Source organism: Salmo salar, chromosome 27 (genome assembly GCF_965601325.2).
Source record: "Salmo salar chromosome 27, fSalSal1, whole genome shotgun sequence".
NCBI lineage: Eukaryota > Metazoa > Chordata > Actinopteri > Salmoniformes > Salmonidae > Salmo > Salmo salar.
In genome coordinates, this window is record NC_138317.1 from 11353231 (window position 1) to 11373410 (window position 20180).

The 20180-nt window shown below is 46.1% G+C and overlaps 1 protein-coding gene across 1 annotated transcript; it reads right to left on the reverse strand.

Moving 5' to 3' along the window:
* Positions 1 to 2637: 2637 nt before the first annotated feature.
* LOC106588416 (ETS domain-containing transcription factor ERF) lies at positions 2638 to 12234 on the reverse strand. The gene is made up of 4 exons (XM_082970010.1): positions 11579 to 12234; positions 8847 to 8959; positions 6966 to 7855; positions 2638 to 6862 (listed from the first exon to the last, which is right to left on the reverse strand). Exons 1-4 carry the CDS (start codon positions 11608 to 11610, stop codon positions 6302 to 6304), a joined length of 1596 nt encoding a protein of 531 aa, XP_082826136.1. The 5' UTR covers positions 11611 to 12234; the 3' UTR covers positions 2638 to 6301.
* Positions 12235 to 20180: the final 7946 nt, after the last annotated feature.

Below are 20180 nucleotides of genomic sequence, written 5' to 3' on the forward strand. Positions count from 1 at the left end.
GACGCGCTGTGGGTGAACAGATCTCTGCATGTGTATTTCCCACCGTAAAGCATGGAGGTGGTGTTATGGTGTGGGGGTGCTTTGCTGGTGACACTGTCTGTGATTTATTTAGAATAAGGCACACTTAACCAGCATGGCTACCACAACATTCTGGTTTGGGCTTTGTGAGATTATCATTTGTTTTTCAACAGGCTGTGTAAGGCTATTTTACCAAGAAGGAGAGTGATGGAGTGCTGCATCAGATGACCTGGCCTCCACAATCCCCCGACCTCAACCAAATAGAGATAGTTTGGGCTGAGTCGGACCCATAGAGTGAAGGAAAAGCAGGCAACAAGTGTTCAGCATGTGGGAACTCCTTCAAGACTGTTGGAAAAGCATTCCAGGTGAAGCTGGTTGAGAGAATGCCAAGAGTCTGCAAAGCTGTCATCAAGGCAAAAAGTAGCTATTTGAAGAAGCTCAAACATAAAATCTATTTTGATTTGTTTAACACTTTTTTGATTACTACATGATTCCATGTGTTATTTCGTAGTTGATGTCTTCACTATTATTCTACAATGTAGAAAATAGAAAAATAAAGCAAAACCCTTGAATTGAGTAGGTGTTCTAAAACTTTTGACCGGTAGTGTATGTAAATGAGATATTTCTGTATTTCATTTTCAATAACTGTGCAAACATTTCTAAAAACACGTTTTCACTGTCATTATGGGGTATTGTGTGTAGAATTCGGGTTGTAACACAAAATGTAGAATAAATCAAGGGTTATGAAAATTTTCTAAAGGCACTGTAAATTACTTGTTCCAGTCATACTTTGCAATGGCTGTCACGAGAGTAATTTGTGAGATGGCCATTGTAGGTTGTTCAGGAGAAAAATATAAGAAAAGTTACATCTGCACAAACCTCGACATGAATACACAACGTTATTGTTAACGGAGTTGTGAAGCTAGCTAACAGCATAAATATTTGATTCAATTTAAATTGACTGATTTCCTTATAGGAACTGTAACTCAGTAAAATCTTAGAAAGTTGTTTTCGTTTTGTTCAGTGTATATGAATATGAGGCCCTAATCTATGGATTTCACATGACTGGGAATACAGGCATGTTGGTCAGACACCCTAAAAAATAAAAAAAATGTAACCATTCACTATCTGGTGTGAACATTTGCCTCATGCAGCGCGACATCTTCGCATAGAGTTGATCAGGCTGTTGATTGTGGCCTGTGGAGTGTTGTCACACTCCTCTTCAATGGCTGTGTGAAATGGCTGGATATTGAAAATGTATGCACTCACTACTGTAAGTCGCTCTGGATACAATGATAATGGCGGGAACTGGAACATGCCATCGTACGCATCGATCCAGAGCATCCCAAATATGGTCAATGGATGACATGTCTTGTGAGTATGCAAGCCATGGAAGATCTAGGACATTTTCAACTTCCAGGAATTGTGTACAGATACTTGCGATATGGGGCCGTGCATCATCATCATGCTGGAATGGAACAGGTGGTGATCGCAGCAGATGAATGGCATGCCAATGGGCCTCAGGATCTCGTCACGGTATCTCTGTGCATTCAAATTGCCATCGATAAAATGCAATTGTGTTAGTTGTCCTTAGCTTATGCCTGTCCATAACATAACACCATCGCCACCATGGAGCACTCTGTTCACAACGATGACATCAGCAAACCGCTCGCCCACACGATGCCATACACGCTGTTTGCCATCTGCCTGGTACAGTTGAAACCGGGATTCAGCCGTGAAGAGCACACTTCTCAAGCATGCCATCGAAGGTGAGCATTTGTCCCACTGAAGTCGGTTACGACGCCGAACTGCAGTCAGGTCAAGACCATAGTGAGGACAACGAGCATGCAGATGAGCTTCCCCGAGACAGTTGAAATTCTTCAGTTGCGCAAACCCACAGTTTCCTCACTTGTCCGGGTGCCTGGTCTTAAGATGATCCTGCTGGTGAAGAAGACTGATTTGGAGGCCCTGGGCTGGTGTGGTTACACATGGTCTGTGGTGAGGGCGGTTGGACGTACTGCCAGATTCTCAAAAACAACGTTGGAGGCGGCTTGTGGTAGAGAAATTAACATTCAATTCTCTGGCAACAGCTCTGGTGGACATTCCTGCAGTCAGCATGGCAATTGCATGCTCCCTCAACTTGAGATATATGTGGCATTGTGTTGTGTGACAAAACTGCACATTTTAGAGTGGCCTTTTATTATCCCTATCACAAGGTGCACCTGTGTAATGATCATGCTGTTTAATCAGCTTCTTGATAATCCAGACACCTAACAGGTGTGGCATATCTTGGCAAAGGAGAAATGCTCACTAACAGGGATTTAAATTAATTAGTGCACAACATTTGAGAGAAATAAGCTTTTTGTGCATATGGACAATTTCTGGCATCTTTTATTTCAGCTCATGAAAAATGGGACCAACACTTTACATGTTGCGTTTATATTTTTGTTCAGTCTATATCTATGACAAACACATTCACAGCAGAAAACATGTCAAGGCGACATGAAACTTGCTCAAACAGTACAGCTAAGGAGGATGAGGTAGAAAGGCATTGCCCTGAAGTGACTAACTAATGTAATAAACTCATGTGTAAGTCCTCTTTTAAAAAAACACAGACACTTGTCAATTTTTACCTGTTTTAATGAACCCTGATTACAATTTAATTACAAATAAGGGGTGAAAAATACAAGAGAAACAGAAGGTACGCTTCCTCAAGGCATGGAGTCTCATCTCTCAGTTTGAGTGTTAAATAACCGCTGAGAAGAGTGAAAGAAGAGAGAGAGGGAGGATAGAGGGAGAGAGATGGTCACCTTTCAAATAATACATTATCTTTTTCCTCACAGAGTCCTCCCAAAAGTGAAAAATAATATATATATACACAAGACCCAAAAATATTTCAAAACGAAGGTAATGTGATAGGATTATGTGAGCCCCTCTTTTCCATGTGTCCACAATTACAAATACAACCAGCTTAGTTGAAGTTATAACTACTATTTTAGTTCAGATAATAGTAAGATGGAGGAGTTGTCATTGTCTGGAAAATACATACTGAAAAATAACACACTAATAAACTCATGAGATTCAAATAGCCATGGAAAAGAGGTAGGCCCAGAGGAGTACAAAATAATCAAATAGTAAATCATGTTAATAATAATAATAATAATAATAATAATGACAGTAATAATACATTTTGAAAAATAAACAGCAATGATGATATTGAGGGAAAAGTATCAACATAGTAGGAAAAAAAAATGAATGGTGATTTAATTTTTATTTCTAAGCAACAATTAAGGCAGCTGTCAGTTACAGTGCAAGGCGGGACAAAAGACTATCTGGGTGGCTAAAGGCATCAGCATGCTTCTGTTTGACTGGTGCCGAACCGAATGACTTGTGTTCGCGTACTCCCTTAAAGACATTCGCTTGAAAAACAAGAAAAAAAGCGGCAATAGTACGGTTTGTCCATTTTGAGACGCCGTAGCCAGTATACACTTCCTCAAAATAGTCAGAATAATTCAAGAAATATGTAATTAATTGACGTTTTTGCAGAGAAAATCTTAGTCGCGCAATTTTAAACCTAACTAAGTGGGTGCAGTATTTCTAAACAAAAAAAAATGTGCATGAAAATGAGTTGTCTCTCCTTGAATGACAACTAAGACTTTATTGAAGAATCCCTACTGTTGACCAATCACCGAAGAAGGGGCATAGACTTCAGCTACTGATGTCGGTTTGCTTCGAGAAAAAATGTTATGTGCCCAAACAGCTGAAAAAACCTTACCGAAGTCCAAAACGTAACAAAATGTTGTCATAATGTATCCACAAACTCTTCTGAACGGTTTCTGCTGGGAAGCATGCGGACGCCTTAAGGCAACACCAACAGCTGCTTAGACACCCACTCACGCCACACTAGCGCTATGAACAAACTCTGGGCAAGTCTTATTTTGGCCTGGATCTTGTTGTGTTACCCAGCTGGAGGGGCCTAAACGCAGTAGATGACACCTGCAAAGCGTCTTCTCAGATTACGGGAAGTCCCTCTCCGAGGTTTTGTGATGTCATATCCCGCGTGGGCGATGGTGGTTTCTCTGGTTAAGCATCTACAAAGCCAGAGGGACTAGTACAGGGGTGAGAAATCATGTCGCTAGTGATGTCACCTTCCTTTTACTCTAGGTTAGCCGCATTTACGCATTACACCCCTCTCAGCAGACCAGGTCTACCTCACATATGTACACACAGGTAGGTGGTGGAGTGTTGCTGATGCATTCTCCTAGTATACTTCATGGTCCAAGACAAAAGGCGGGTTCAGTAGACATCAAAAGGCTCCTAGTCCCTGTGTTCCCAGGAGCATTTGGGGTGTCGAGAAGGGGTGAGCCTGGTCGTAAAGCTAAGGTTCAGGGTCCAAGATCTAACATTTCTCCATTATTTGTTAATTTACTGTCCCTTTACACCCACCACCCTTCAACCCCCAAACAGAATACTTGTTTTTACATTACAAATAGAACCTTGTTCCGATTCCTCTTGCACAAGGACCCTTTTCAATGCAGTTCCACAGTCAAGAGGGGCAAGGAGAGAAGAGGGCTCCCTCATATATGCCCAACATATAGTTACCATTACAATTCCTGATTCATGTCAAATTATACTTTTTTTGAAATATAACATTTGTATTTAATATATTCAAATAAAATATGTGTAGTATTGGTTTTCGTTATTCAGCATCTGTTTCTTAAATGGTATAAAAAAAATAAGGCAAAGTGGCAATTCGTGTATGCAGTCTGTTCCCACGCCACACCAACTAATTTCAGTACGGTATGCTCTTGAGGCTTCTACAGAGTGTGTGTGTGTGTGTGTGTGTGTGTGTGTGTGTGTGTGTGTTTGTGGGGAGGTACCATGTGAGTTAACAATGACAAACTTGTTTACATGAGTGTGAATGTCAGGGAACAACATTGTGTGTGGGAGAGTGTGAGCACATTATTTGGCAGGGGTAATTCCTTTTAAGTCACCTGTCAGTTTAAAAAAGGCACAATCTCAATTTGTCCGGTTTGTTCATTAAAACGGGCAAAAGTTAAAATGTCACTAAAAAAGGCTTTGTGAAGTTGCCTGATATCAGCTCGGTACTCGCATTCATGGTGTACTTTCTTGGGGAGGGAGGGGAGAATCTATTAATTTCAGTCTCAGTTCAAGAACATTGTATATACAGAGGTACTTCTAACCCTCCGTTCACTGCAAATGCCCCACCGCATCTCCCCAAATGCGGTCCTTTTTTTCTTTTGAGGCACTCTCTATGGGACAAACAGGAGCGGCTTAAATGAGGGGAAAGGACGAGACCTCTAAGATAATATTTCAACACCATTCCAAGCGCGGACTAACTACCTATTTCCTCGATCCTCTCTCCTTATAAGATTGTGCAAAAGTCTTGTAGGGTCCCCAAAAGCTGTCCATTAAGGCCTGGTTGGGTTGGGTACGGCATTGTTGCCATGGTAGGTGTCAATCAACACTTGAGTGACAGGAAGGCCATAAGAGACGGGGGGGGGGGGCTCCAGTCAGTCCATCCACGTCCTTTATAGATCTGCACACCATTATGGTTTTTGTCCCTACGCTCAAGTCTGGGGAGAGACGATTATCAAAGAGCGTCTGGTGAAAAGGAGGGCTCACTCAGACAGAAATTCAGTCTTAAGTCAGTCCCTGTCGAAGAGGTTATGATTAGACATATGCGGACAAGGGGGTCTCTGTTTTGAATCCTGAGATCCCTTCCCAGTCATAAAAGGTGATGGAACAGTTGACAAGAGTTGGTACGAGGTCCCCGTCAAGACAAGCACTTCTGTAATCTCTTTTCAAGTCTGTTGAAGATAGAAGGCATTGTCATGATGTCACCCCCCCAGTGTCAGCGACATTAAGGTCCGTCTGGGAGAGCGGGTCTGAAGGGACTCTCTCCCATCTGTTTTGATGCAACATAAAAGGCTAAGGAGCTAAGGGCGTTACTGGGAGGAGATGCTGAGGGGAGATGGAGGCACCTTAAGGCAGCGTTCAGGTCTAAGGGATGGATCCTGGATCTAGGCCCTGAAGGGTCTTCTGTTTAGAGGGGATATCTAATGGCCATCCTTAGTGTCTCAGTCACAGCATGTTGAGCTGTGTGTTAATGTTCAGTATTAAATCAGTTCAAAATGAGAGTAAAAAAAAGCCTTCCGCACAGGCACTTGTGTATATGCGTAAGCTTGGTTATATGAGTGTGTGTATGTAGGTACGGGCATGAGATCGTCTCTCTGTGTGTGTGTGTGTGTGTATCCCTGCCTCAACAGGCTCCATGGTTCTCCAGAGACAGCTGGGCTGTGGCTCTCTGCAGCTCGGAGCTGGCCCTGCGCTGGGCCGGAGGAGCACCCAGACTCATGGACGGGCTTCTCCTTGGCCCCTCCCCATTCTCTGACTCCCTCCTTGCCGGCTCCTCCACCACCTCCTTCTCCGCCCGCACTTTCTTATCCTCGGCCTCCTCGCGCTCGCCATCGGCCTCCATCTTCTGGTCCTCGCTCCAGCGGCGTTTGAAGCGCAGCTTGAGGGGGATACAGAGGGTGCCGCCGGGGCTGATGGGAGGTCCCTGGCCTGGCTCGCTCTTCAGGCCCAGCAGGGAGGGAGTCAGAGGGCCCATGGGAGGGGCGGCGGGGGTCTTGAACACGTCCTCATCCAGGTCGTCAGCGGCGATGGCGCCCAGGTTGGTAATGGCAGTAGGGGCGGTTCCATTGGTGGGATGAGGGGGGGTGAAGACGTCGCCCTCGTAGTCGTCGAGCAGCTCGTCCTCCTCGCTGATGTCGGTCACCTCCACCTCCTCATCGGACTCGATGTCGGAGACGGGCTCCACCTAGACAAGAGACAACAGAGGAGTCATTGATGAGCACATCTCTTTTTACATTAAACTGGGGGTTAGTCAGGCTCACCTTGATTCTGGTTAGTGATTGGCTCACCTTGATTTTGGGAGGGCCCACTGAGGAGGAGGAGTTAGAGAGCAGCCCTAAAGCAGCGTAGGAGGAGCCTAGGCTGGAGGAGGACCCACCGGTAGAGGACGCGGAGCAGTCCCTCTGTTTACGCCCCAGCGGAGGCGGCTGCAGCTTGAACTTGAAGGGCGAGGGGTGGTGCTCCTCCCCTTGATGGTGGTGCAGCGAATGGGAGTGGGGCATGGGCGGGGCATGGTGGTGGGCTGTTATGGGCTTGTCAGGGGCGGCAGAGGGCCTGTGGGGCTGGGGGACCACGATGTTGGGGTAGTGGAAGAAGGCTCTGGGGCTGAGGTGGTAGTTGTAGACGCTCTGGTGGTGGGCCTGCAGGTAACGCTTCATGTCGTCCGGGTTGAAGGAGAAGTGGGAGCCCAGCATGGGGCTGAGGGAGGGGGACGGGGTGTAGGGCAGGTGGGAGCCAGGGGTCATGGACAGGGTCGGGGACAGGGTGGACCCCAGGAGGCCCCCAGGGCCCGGCAGGGGGGACACAGGGAATGGAGACATGGGGTCACCGTGGACCCTGTGGCCGGGCGGGGGACGGCCTAGCCCGCCGGGTCCCCCGTAGGCACGAAACAGCGAGTCATGGGAGAGGCGGGGGTGGAGGAGGCCGCGGAACGCCCGTTCAGGGCCCACGCCGCCACGATCTTCACCCCCCACGCCTTCCTCCAGCTCAGAATTGGTGGAGGTGCCGTCGCTGCAGTCGGAGACAGAGCCGCGGCCCATACGGCGGGCCACGCTGCTGAACACGCCCGGGCTGCGCAGGTCCTCATTGGGGGAGAGCACCTCGGACGGGGTGGAGGGGGGGAAGCGGAAGTGGCTGCCCCCGGTCGGCACGGGAGGGGCGCTCTGGGGGACTCCCCTACCTGGAGAGAGAGAACAGGACAAGTGAGTTAGAGAGGGTAGGAATGAAACAGAGAGAGAGTGCGAGACACAGAGAGCGAGCAGTTAGTGTGAGGCAATAGGTGACAGAAGGAGAATCAGAGCCAAAGTGAAACAAAGTCAGAAAAAGCAGGTGAGTGACAGTAAAAGTTACTGTGCACAGAATCACAGAGAGACAGAGAGAGAAAACCCACTGCTCACACTGGCCACGTGTTACATTACCCTTTTCTGCCCTGCGATACCAAATTGTGGAGCACAACAAATTCTTGGCATCCTCGCCCGTGCCAAAATGAAATATTGGAAAGTCGTTCTTTTTGCCATCACAAATACGAGTCGGGTAGCTCCATTTTCCTAAAACCGCTGAGTGAGTTAAGGTCGGAGAGGCATGGGTGTGTGTGACCACTATATCAAAACATGTCAAAACCCAGACCACTTCGCATATGGAGTATAATAAAAACTCCATGCAACAGCTATGTCACATGGTATCAGGCTTCAAGTGTGCCCTATTTACACTATGTGGCTGTGATTACTGCCCCAGGGCTTGAAAAAAACACAAAAAAGAGGAAACACTTGGTATGAAGCATATAAACAAATATGCGATATGCAAACATCGCCCCACTACATAAACCTGATGGAGATGGATGAGTATTTTAAGCATTTAGTGCACGTCATTACCTGTCAGTCATTGTAGCCGTTTCCACAACAAAATGGCGCTAGTATGTGGTAGGTTCTCAGGCACATTAGGGATCTGTACTGGCGTAGCTAGTCTTTAATACATTTAGAATTGAACAGATACATAAATCAAATCTCCCAACGATCAGACGTCAGTAAACGCGTATGAGGACTTTATGGAAATGCTTTAAGACTTCCAAAATGATGGGACACTTACAACGTACTCATCTATAGTATCCTTAAAACTGTGCCAGTGATGGTCTCCAGGTGGATTTCCAACCAGACTAGAGACAGAGTACTGACCAGAGCCCATGTCGATGAAGGGGTAGTTGACCAGCACCAGCTTGTTGAAGTTGAACTTGTAGGTGAACCGCTTCCCTTTGGTCTTGTGGAGGATTCTCTTGTTGTAGTAATATCTGTGGGGGTCAAGGTTTACACGGTTAAATAAGGACTAAATACATTCAGTGGCACACAATGACAACACATTATGTGGTCCTACTGAGTGTGATACACAGAACCCCCCCCCCCCAAAAAAGACATGCAGTATCTATTACTATGTAATTGTGTTGCTATTTATCTAAGGCCGGTGTTTCCAACCCTGTTCCTAGAGAGCTACCCTCCTCCAACCACAGTTATAACTAACCTGGTTCAGCTTATCAACCACACAACTGGAATCAGGTGGGCTAGATTAGGGTTGGAGTGAAAACCTACAGGACGGTAGCTCTCCAGCAACAGGGTTGGAGTGAAAACCTACAGGACGGTAGCTCTCCAGCAACAGGGTTGGAGTGAAAACCTACAGGACGGTAGCTCTCCAGCAACAGGGTTGGAGTGAAAACCTACAGGACGGTAGCTCTCCAGCAACAGGGTTGGAGTGAAAACCTACAGGACGGTAGCTCTCCAGCAACAGGGTTGGAGTGAAAACCTACAGGACGGTAGCTCTCCAGCAACAGGGTTGGAGTGAAAACCTACAGGACGGTAGCTCTCCAGCAACAGGGTTGGAGTGAAAACCTACAGGACGGTAGCTCTCCAGCAACAGGGTTGGAGTGAAAACCTACAGGACGGTAGCTCTCCAGCAACAGGGTTGGAGTGAAAACCTACAGGACGGTAGCTCTCCAGCAACAGGGTTGGAGTGAAAACCTACAGGACGGTAGCTCTCCAGCAACAGGGTTGGAGTGAAAACCTACAGGACGGTAGCTCTCCAGCAACAGGGTTGGAGTGAAAACCTACAGGACGGTAGCTCTCCAGCAACAGGGTTGGAGTGAAAACCTACAGGACGGTAGCTCTCCAGCAACAGGGTTGGAGTGAAAACCTACAGGACGGTAGCTCTCCAGCAACAGGGTTGGAGTGAAAACCTACAGGACGGTAGCTCTCCAGCAACAGGGTTGGAGAGCCCTGATCTAAAGGGTATCATTATGTGCAGTAACCATGACAATACCAAACGTAATGAGCACACACACACACACACACTGGAGAATAGTAGGTCTCTCTTGCAGGATATGGTTCACCTCAATGAGACGAACCTTTACAAAACAATGGCCAAATGAACACACAGGGACTCAGTCTAAGGACTTCTGTTGCACTAGGAGTGGAAGGAAGTCCTCAGCCATTGTGGCCACCGAACCAAAAGGTAGCTAGCTCTAGCTCGTTCACTGCTGAACCTCTCACGCTGGCACAGTGAGGACTCAATGGATGAAGGGCCTCTTCCGATTGCAGCGGCCACCACTATGAGTAGAGGGCTCCCACCTACACACGCTAAATGGCAGTGATAGGAGGAGGCTGCCTAGTGCTTACTTTGATATAGATGTGAAGTGGAGACAGGTTTGGACTGGAACGTAATGTTCACAGGCGCAGAGAGAGCACTCGAACACGTGGGGGAAAGGCCAGGAACACACACACACACACACACACACACACACACACACACACACGGTGAATGACTTTACTGGAGTTGACACACGCAAGCGCACACACAGAGAGAGAGAGAGAGATGGGAGAAACATGCAGACACACACAAGGGCTCAAGCTTGCTCTACGGTGCTTTGAAGAACAATTGAACTCACTTCAAACAAAGAGCTAACGTTACTACTGCCTCTATGACACAGCTTTAAAGTACATTCTAAACACTAACACACACACACACTCCGTAGCCCAAGCAGCCCCTAATCCAATCCTAAACCGTAATGAGGGAAGAACATTGCCATATTTCAATTCCTTCAGAACTTAAAAGCTTCTTTCATCGAAGAGTTTTATGACAGAAGAAAGTACCATAGACGTTAGGTCAGACCGGTCGAGGAGACTGGTACACCATAGAAACAAACCGCCAAGGCGCAGATGGGATGGAGGAGGACTGGCAGAGAAAGCAGCTGTGACGAGTCATTGGTAGGATGAGCACTATCTGACCCACACCAACCTACGACATGAAGGTGACGCTGACAAGCCAGTGTGTGGCCAGCTCTGGCTGCTAAGTGTGTGACAGCCAGAGATATGCGTGTGATGTGTGTGTGTGTGTGAGATTGAGTGAGTGAGCGAAAGAAAGAGAGTGAGAACAGACTGCGGACTAAATAAAAGCTCTCAGCTTCCCACGTGTGCTCTGCAGCGTGTGTTTCTAAAGACAAAGTTGTCTAAATGAGCGGCCACGTTAAAGCGAGGGACCTTGACGTACATCCGAGATCAACAAGTCGTGATGAACCACGCTCCCACTTTCTCCTCTGTTCTCCTCCCTTTCTCTTTGAAAAACAAATGGTGGGGGCACTCCAGAGCCCTCATTGGTCTGGCCCGTCTTAAATCAGCTAAAAACAGTCTTCTAATAACAGCGATTAGTTGAGTCCGGTGCATTAGAGCTAGGCTGGAGCAAAAGGTTAAACACACTGTAACTCACTATGACTACAGGTTCCCCCACTTCAGGTCTGTATTTACACAGGTTTGTTACACTTAGATTAAATCTCTTTTGCAAGAGAGACCCCGTTCACTTCATTTCTTCATCCTACAATACCCAGAATCCCTAAGTCGAGTCGATAGTTGCTCCCCTTTCTTACCTAAGCGCTCTGCTCAGCTTGTCGTAGTTCATCTGCGGTTTGCACTTGCGGGCGCCCCACAGTCGGGCCACCTCTTCGGGGTCCTTGATGACAAACTCTCCGTAGTCGCCCTGCCAAGCGATGACTTCATGGTACTCCTCCTTCCGCAGCAGCTCCAGGATGAAGCACCAGAGCTGGATCTGTCGCGAGCCGGGGCTCGACTCGGGCTTGTAGGCCCAGTCGGGGAAGGCAAACCCTGGGGGGGGGGAGGAGGAGAAAGGGGGTTAGATGGAGGTGTAGTGTTCTAATGCTGGGGATGGTGGAGCGAAGAACAGAGGCCACAGGGAAAGGCTGGTAGTGGAGAGTCGTCAAAGGGTTTGTGGGTCGTGGGTCACATGTAGATTATTGACCAAGTCACTTTGGATTAAAAAAAAGAAAGAGTCTTACAGAGCTGTACTGGGATCAGTGTTCAAAAACCCCAAAAAATGTTGTTTTTTGGGGGGCGGGTAAATTTGTTTGAGTTTGAAATCAAAGCTGTACAGGCCTGGTGCTTTCGTATCAGTTCCATGTTTATCGTTAATCAAAACGGCCTTGAGTATGAAGACAAAATAAAAGCTATAACGAGCATTAGACACATGTGAGAACAGAGAACGCAAGTATGTGTTTTAGAGATGTAGGTTGTGCTTAAAGACTCAACACCACTTCAACACAAGGCCAGGCAGAGACATAACCCCCCCCCCACACACACACACACACACACACACACACACACATACATACATACACACACACACCTCATTAGGACCAGATGTGCTCTAGGAAGCAGGCCGAGAAACCGCCCTCGGAGAAACACATGGGCACAACGCAACAGATAAAACCACACTACGGTATACATACCAGAGGTATTTATGTTATAATAGAAAACAGAAGGACATCATATCTAGAATACTAGAGTAAACACCGAGATAAGAACACAAACAGCAATACCGACAACTGGTACCCTATTGCCCCATTGAACCACCTGTTGAGCCAAAGTCCACAATTGTCACTATAAACCGTCATTCCAGGTCAAATGCTGCTGTACCAGAGGGACTTCGACGCCCATTGTCACTAAAAAACTCTTTGTATGAAGGAAGGAAGATTCAATTTTGCGAGTGGCCCAGTTAAAAGCCTTCGACACGTGACTCACACAGAGTAATAGGATAGGGATAACAGGCTAAACCATTGAACTATTTCAATTGTCTCGTCTGAACTGAACAAAACAGTGAATGGTTCTGATGGCTATCCGACGCTTCACAGCTCCTAAAGCATAAGCGTATAATTCCCACAACGTCGACAGGAGCGGCCAAATCAAATGGCGCCACTTTAGCGTCTGTGCCACTTGGGCAGATGCTGGTGAAGCTGGTGTCAAAGCACATGTAAAGCCCGGCAGGAGCAGATAAAATGAGAGCGCGTGAGCAAATTGAACAAACACACGTTCAGAAAAGGTAAAGTGGGTGCATGTGTGGGAGCAGAGTGCTCACACACACAAATAGCAGCAATGCCCACTGAGCGTGCGTCAGTGCTGACTCATGGCCTCTTCTTGTTTGTCATTCAGCTTTCACATGGAGCGCGCCTTTCCCCTCCTCGCTGCCATCCCTTTCTTTCCCTCGCTCCCTCTGACACCATTGCTTAGCAACAGGAAGTTTTAGCTCTATAAATACAAACACCACAAACACAACGAACATAAAACTGTAATTCAATTAAAAAGGTATCTAAAGTTCAGAAAGTGTTTGGGGGGGGAGACAAAGAGGCAAAAGACAAAATGAGCGAGGGAGGACAGAGAGAAGGAGGCATCACAGGAAAAGATAACTTGTCATCTGTGGTTTCACTGATGAAAGGTCGCGGTTCTACTCTGCTGTCCCTTAGCCGACACAGACATTCACTGTAGCGTCCGTCACATACAGCAAATCTCATAACTCAAATCACTGACACTCACAACGCTGCTCCTCCCTAGACGGATGTGCGCACACACAGCATAACAGCCATTACAAGCCCGTCTTCTGCTCTGCTGTGCTCACTACCAGTGGTCCTGCTGCTGATCCTGCGGGTGACAGTAACTATGATAGAATTACACACGGATAAACACGATCATGGTTACTTCCCATGTGTGGTGTGCTGATACCTGGGAGAGTCATGTAGCGGGGCCATAATGATCCAACGAACATCAAGTCTATGAGGTCAGTAAGAAGACACAGTTGTCCAACCATTTTCCCTGGGTCTCTAAGGGAAAGAACTGAAGGAGTAGGGACAAGAAAAGTGAATTTTTAGGGCTACCACAAGAGTGTGTGACCATTATTCGAGGCACCTGAATTTCCCTTCCAACAGAAACATAGGATCTCTGAACGAGAACCATTCTCATACGAGGATTTCAATACGGCTACTTGATGTTAGCGGCCCTATGACGTCATGTGTTTATAATAGTAGCTTTAAATAACAGATAGTCATCGCGTGCATTGTCCTGAACGCCTGCTGGTCTGAGACCAGGGGCTCCGTCGCCTCTTTTTCACCATGTTCCCTCCATCAATTCCCCCCCCTTTTCCCTCCCTTCCTCCTATTCTTTGCTGGCTCTATATTTAGCTGGAGGAAAAGGTCAGCCTCCGTCTGCTAGTGACGGCTGCCTGGACACAGAGATAGGTAGGAGGGGGCACGGACTTGTTCTCCGAGTGAGTAGTCCATCACCACTGGACTACCCTCCATTGAATTTCAACGGGGACATGCCACGGTGCATTGAGAGGGTGAACACACACAAATAAAAATATAAAACAAGGTAAGTGCTAAAACTTCTTGTAGCTAAAAAGGTAGACGCTAACATTGACTCATGCTAGCCTGAGGGCTAATAGTTCCATATCCTAGACATGGCCATCAACACCAACTCATGAAAGGTTGCTAGATTGAATCCCCGAGCTGACAAGGTAAAAATCTGCCGTCCTGCCCCTGAACAAGGCAGTTAACCCACTGTTCCTAGGCCGTTATTGTAAATAAGAATTTGTTCTTAAACTGACTTGCCTAGTTAAATGAAATAAAAAAAAATGTCAAGAGTACAGGGGGAAGCATTAATAGTGAGACAAGGAGGGGCAACTTAAAAACCCAGGAAGAAGACAGAAGAAAACAGATCAAGTGTAGGAGGGGCTAAGGACCCGGGTAGGAAAAACACCCTGATGTAGATCAAAGAGGCCAGTCAGAGCTGCAGGTGCACCACATGAACTTTCACCCCTCTCCCGATTCTAGAAAGCAACTGTTTACATAAGAGAGAGAGAGAGAGAGAGAGAGAGAGAGAGAGAGAGAGAGAGAGAGGAGAGAGAGAGAGAGAGAGAGAGAGCGGTAAAGGGAGGGAAACATGAAAAACTAAAATCAGCACAGAGTACTGTGAAAGAGACCAGAAGAGAGATCGGAAAATTTCTCTCTGGCTGTTAAGTACATTATTTTTTTTTTAAACGGTGTATTAGGCTGTGTGGCCTTTCCAAAGATATAAGGCGCAAAGGGAATAAGCTATACATTGGTTGTGTGTTCTGTGTGTGATTGGCCCCCTATGCACTAAGTTCTGGGATGTTTATGCATCCAGCAGCCACCATGCAGGTGCACCAGACCCCAAGCAATGTAGCAGCCAACAACAACAAAAAAAGACAGGGTGGTGTGGTGTTGTCATGGCAGTACCTTCACAAAGACGCCACTCCACCACACGGCAGACCCTCGATATGTTACCTTCATCTTTACATCAACAATTGCCAATGTCAACGCCACCGAGATGAAAGCAAGTTAGAACACGACGGTGGTTGGACAGTCGTAGGGGCTGGACTGCGACGGTGTAATGGATCCCGAGGTGCGCCGGCCAACTCTGCCCAGACAGAAACCAGACGCGTCTTGGGGAGTTCCGCGCAGTGCAAGCTGTGATTAAAAATCAGCCTTAGATGGTTAGACGCGTGTTTGCGCCAATTTTCCTGCTATGTGAGGACTGTTGAGTATGAGTGCCGTGTCCCGTGCAGAGAGGACACAGAGCCAGTGTTTATGCGCACGCCTGTGCAGGCCCTGATCAGTCTCCACGCTCAGCAATAGATCCCTGGGACAGACGTCCTAAATACTAGTCTTGGAAACCTGAGGTTAGGAAATGGAGTTGATCTCCATAATAAACTTGATTTGTGCGTATATTATTAGCAACTAATACAACACTCATAATTCACTATAAAGTATTTGTTATAATCTTTGGTAAACCTCAACCAATTAGGAATTGCTTGACCGGGCTTGACCCTTAACACTAGAACCGCTAAAGCAGTCATTTGGAATGTATTAATCTGGCATTTGTAAAGTCATGCCCCCTTCCATTTTCCTAAATACGTCTATATAACACACTGTCATTGTTAGAATCTTAATATCACAAACAGAACTGGAGTTACAACCTGTTTTAGGATGGCATGTCATTTTTTTGAATGGTTTTCCCGTTGTCCCTCCTCCTCCCAACAGTAGAGCCTGCTCCCCTTCTCCTGGAAGTTGAAGACGCCGTGCCAAGTCGATAATCACCCTGATAATTGCCTCGAAACGGAACCAAAACTAAATTTCACACGTAACAGATTAAATAAATGAAGTAAAGTGTGATGGGGGAGAATGGGTGAGTTGAAGAGCGAGGAGAAGCGAACGATGTAATTATGTAATCACTAACTGTGAATGAAGAACAGGGCGGGCCATTCTATTGTATTGACCTATTCCAATTATAATCTCTCAAATGGTATGTACCCTATATCAGTCCACTGAATCTAAGCAGCCTTATCAGTATTCTCGGAGTACACAGTGAAAGCGTGCGTCATTTACAATGGCAACAAGACTAAGACAAATGGATGCAGATGCTCAGTTCGAGGTGCTACAAAATCGAAATGAAAATGCTCAGAGGGTGGGGAAGAAATGAATCATGACATCTCTGATAATTATTCTTCTGATTCTGAGCCCCCCCAAAAAAGCCAGAACGGTGCACACTGAGCAGCAAGGCCTCACATTTCCCGGCAGCGTCGCCCGACATCGCCGTGGATGCAACCTTGTGTGGCCGTAATGCCCCCCTAAAAAAATGCCATGTCTTGCGGCCAAATTGGCCGTTATGCCCTTGGCCTGAATATAATAATTATAATTCTCATCTCCTGGCTGCCAATCGTTGTGCTCCGAAGCTACCTCTCACTTACATTGCGCTCTCAGATATCTCAAGTCTTCTAAGGCTATGCCCTGAGAAGGATCGTGTCCTTCTCAGGCATCGCAGCTCCGAAGTACAAGACATACACATTGGGATGCAACAGCACGCATCCTTCTTATCGAATTCCCGAGGTGCACATTGATGTTAGAAGGACTGTCCACATTTACTTTTCCTCGGCCAACAAGATGAGTAACGAACAGCAAAATCACTAGCCTGCGTCAATCTACTATCCCCCATAGTACAAAAGTTTAGTTAGCCTATCTATTCTATTGGTCAGCTTGTCGTTACGTGACAAAAATAAAGATAAAGATTCCAAACAGACTCTGGGTCCATTGCGGGACGATAGATCCCAAATTCATATAACCACTGTACATCAAACAAACTTTTAAAAGCAACGAGTCTGATGTAACAGATCCGAAAGTTTCGTTTAAAATGTTGATAAACTATTACTTCTTCACATTATAAGCACAGCAATGGACACACGGCAGTAGGCTACACACGCAAATGTTCCAAAATGCAATTAGCGAGAAAACACGCTTCTCAAAAAGCCCACCGCAAATGCGAGCGGTTTCATGTGACAGAGACAAAAATATCCTTTAGACATTTAGGAAGAGGGCAGACCTAAGGATGTACCAACTACCACGTGTTAATAATATGACTAGGATTGACCATGGCTGCTGGACAACAAAATAAAGTCATTTGAAAACCAATAGAACGTGAGAGAAATAACCTACTGGCATCAATGGCACATGAGGAAGTGTTTCTAAAATAATTCCCTTGACATGCCTATGTTTGGAATTTGGCTAATGTACTTTGAAACAAGGTAAGACATGCCTCACGAAATGACAACAAAAAAAACATCCAGGTTTTAAACAATTACATTTATGGTTAAATAGTTTCAAAATGTTTTCTGCCTCCGCTCATAGGAGTGTGATTTTGTGCGCAACAGGCACTGGCCTTTCTCTCCTAACAAAGAGTGACCAGTAGACTTATGCAGGGGGCTGCTGCTGCTGCTGCTACTACAAACCCTACCCACCAAATCATTTCAGGCCACACCCCTGGGCCTGGCATTAAGCATATATGTATAAAATGAAAAGTCTGTTTGACTAAATTTTCTGGCGCCTCCCTCATGTCAGCTTCGGTGTGGACATGTGAGGCCGTAGCCATTATGCATTTATCACCTACACTTCGACAGGCAAATGATTTATCTACATAGGTTTTTCATTTTTCTTTACAGATTAGCTAGTGTTTTTAAAATATATTTAAATTGGCTATTTTGGTTAAAGGCCTTGGTGCCCTGGCAGATGTCCTTGGTTGCCCTGGCAGATGGCCTTGGTGCCAGATTGGGCACCTCTTGAAGGCCAAATAGCCTTGCCCCTAAAATCACAAAATTCCAGACCTGCAGAGCAGGTGCCCCCACCAGCTTTGGGTGTTTATGTGGCATGCTCCAACTGATGCTATTGCGTGAAGATGCTTTACTTGGCTGACAAACTGACAATAATTGACTTTTTTTTGACTGCTGTCATAATCAACACATTCATGATGATGCCATTATTGCTTTTGTGCTGATTTTCAGTATTTATCAAACACACTTGGCGCTTATAATGATGTTTAGGCTAAGTGAGGTTGTAATCATTTGACCACGTGTCAAAGAGCACATTTCTTGGTGGCTGTTATTATATTTTTTATAAACAAGAAGCTCTTACTGCATTCCAACACATATGCTTTCTGTTTCATTGTTGTAACAATGGCACTGCACGAATAAAATGTATTTTACACTTTATTTGTGCAAAGCTGTCATCAAGGCAAAGGGTGTCTACTTTGAAGAATCTCAAATATATTTTGATTTGTTTAACACTTTTTTGGTTACTACATGATTCCATATGTGTTATTTAATAGTTTTGATGTCTTCACTATTATTGTACAATGTAGAAAATAGTAAAAATAAAGAAAAACCCTTGAATGAGTAGGTGTGTTCAAACTTCTGACTGGTACTGTATATATTTATAAACTGGGTGGTTCGAGCCCTGAATGCTGATAGGCTGACAGCCGTGGTTTACCACACGTATGACAAAACATTTATTTTTACTGCTCTAATTACATTTGTAACCATTTTATAATAGCAATAAGGCACTTCAGGGGTTTGTGGTATATGGCCAATATAGCATGGCTAAGGGCTCTGTCCAGGCACCCCGCGATGCGTCGTGCCTAAGAACAGCCCTTAGCCATAGTATATAGGCCATATACCACACCCACCCGTGCCTTATAGCCTACAGTAACATACTAATGAAAATGCTATTGTGTTATTTGAAATATATATACACTCCAATATTACCAAAGAACTTTAGAAACACAGGCAAATTATTAGTTTTGCGATAGCATATATGAAATGTATTAATTACACTGTTAGAATGTTGTAAGTCAGAATGACTGCTCATTCATTTGAAGGGGGGGGGGGGGGGGGGGGGGGGTCCCTCGAGGGCCAGCGGTTCTAGTGTTAAGAGGATGGTAGAATAGCAAAATAAAATCCACTTGAGAGGTATTTGCACATCCTTAATCTAAGCTTTTATCATCCCATTGACCGTTAAGACCGCTGTGAACCATGTGACTGAGTAGAGAGTAGAGGCAGTGACCTGAAGAAGACCTGGAAGTGATCAGGGGGGGACATGGAGGGGTCGGCTGGGTGAGCCGGGCTTAGCGCAGGCTTTTCCCTCCATGCTCTGGGATGGTACTAACAGGGTAATGTGCAAGACCCCTGGACAAAATCAGGTCATGTCCAAGTGAGAGGACGACCATGTGTTGTCTAAATCCCCACTACTCCAGAGAGTAACTCTGCCTACAGAAAGTGGGGCATGCTGTTGAAAGAAGTCAGCTCTGATTGGCTTTTTCCTCATAGACAAGCATCCTTGCTGTGACTTGGAAATGAGTCTATCCAGAGGGCAGTGGTCTGAAAGTGGGTTCTGACTGGTCAGTCCAGACAGCCTCCCAGTGGGGTGGACCAAGATTGGCCCGTTCGCACAGCTGGTCCTTTCAGCCCACTGTGGGTGACAGACCGAGTCAGTCGTCTGAGCCCAAGTCACTGGTGGTGGTACAGGGGCCTGGCTTCTGGTGCAGGATATTTGGTGGCAGACTAGGGATCACAAGCACTCCATGGGGAGAAATGCAAGTAAGTTCCACTGTCTTAACTCTTCACACATCTCAGTCTGTTATATCTTATCCCCTGCTCCCCTGTTATTTGTCCTATAATTTGAGGCACACAGTTTATCTCCTGGCTGTCTTCAGATTCTTATTCTGGATCATTCTGCGAAGGAGGGAGATGCAAGGGGGGGGGCACTAAAGTCTTCTTCTGAACTCAGAGGGATCCAGGCATAGCAGTGGGAAGTAGGGGTGCTGAGGGTGCTGCATCCC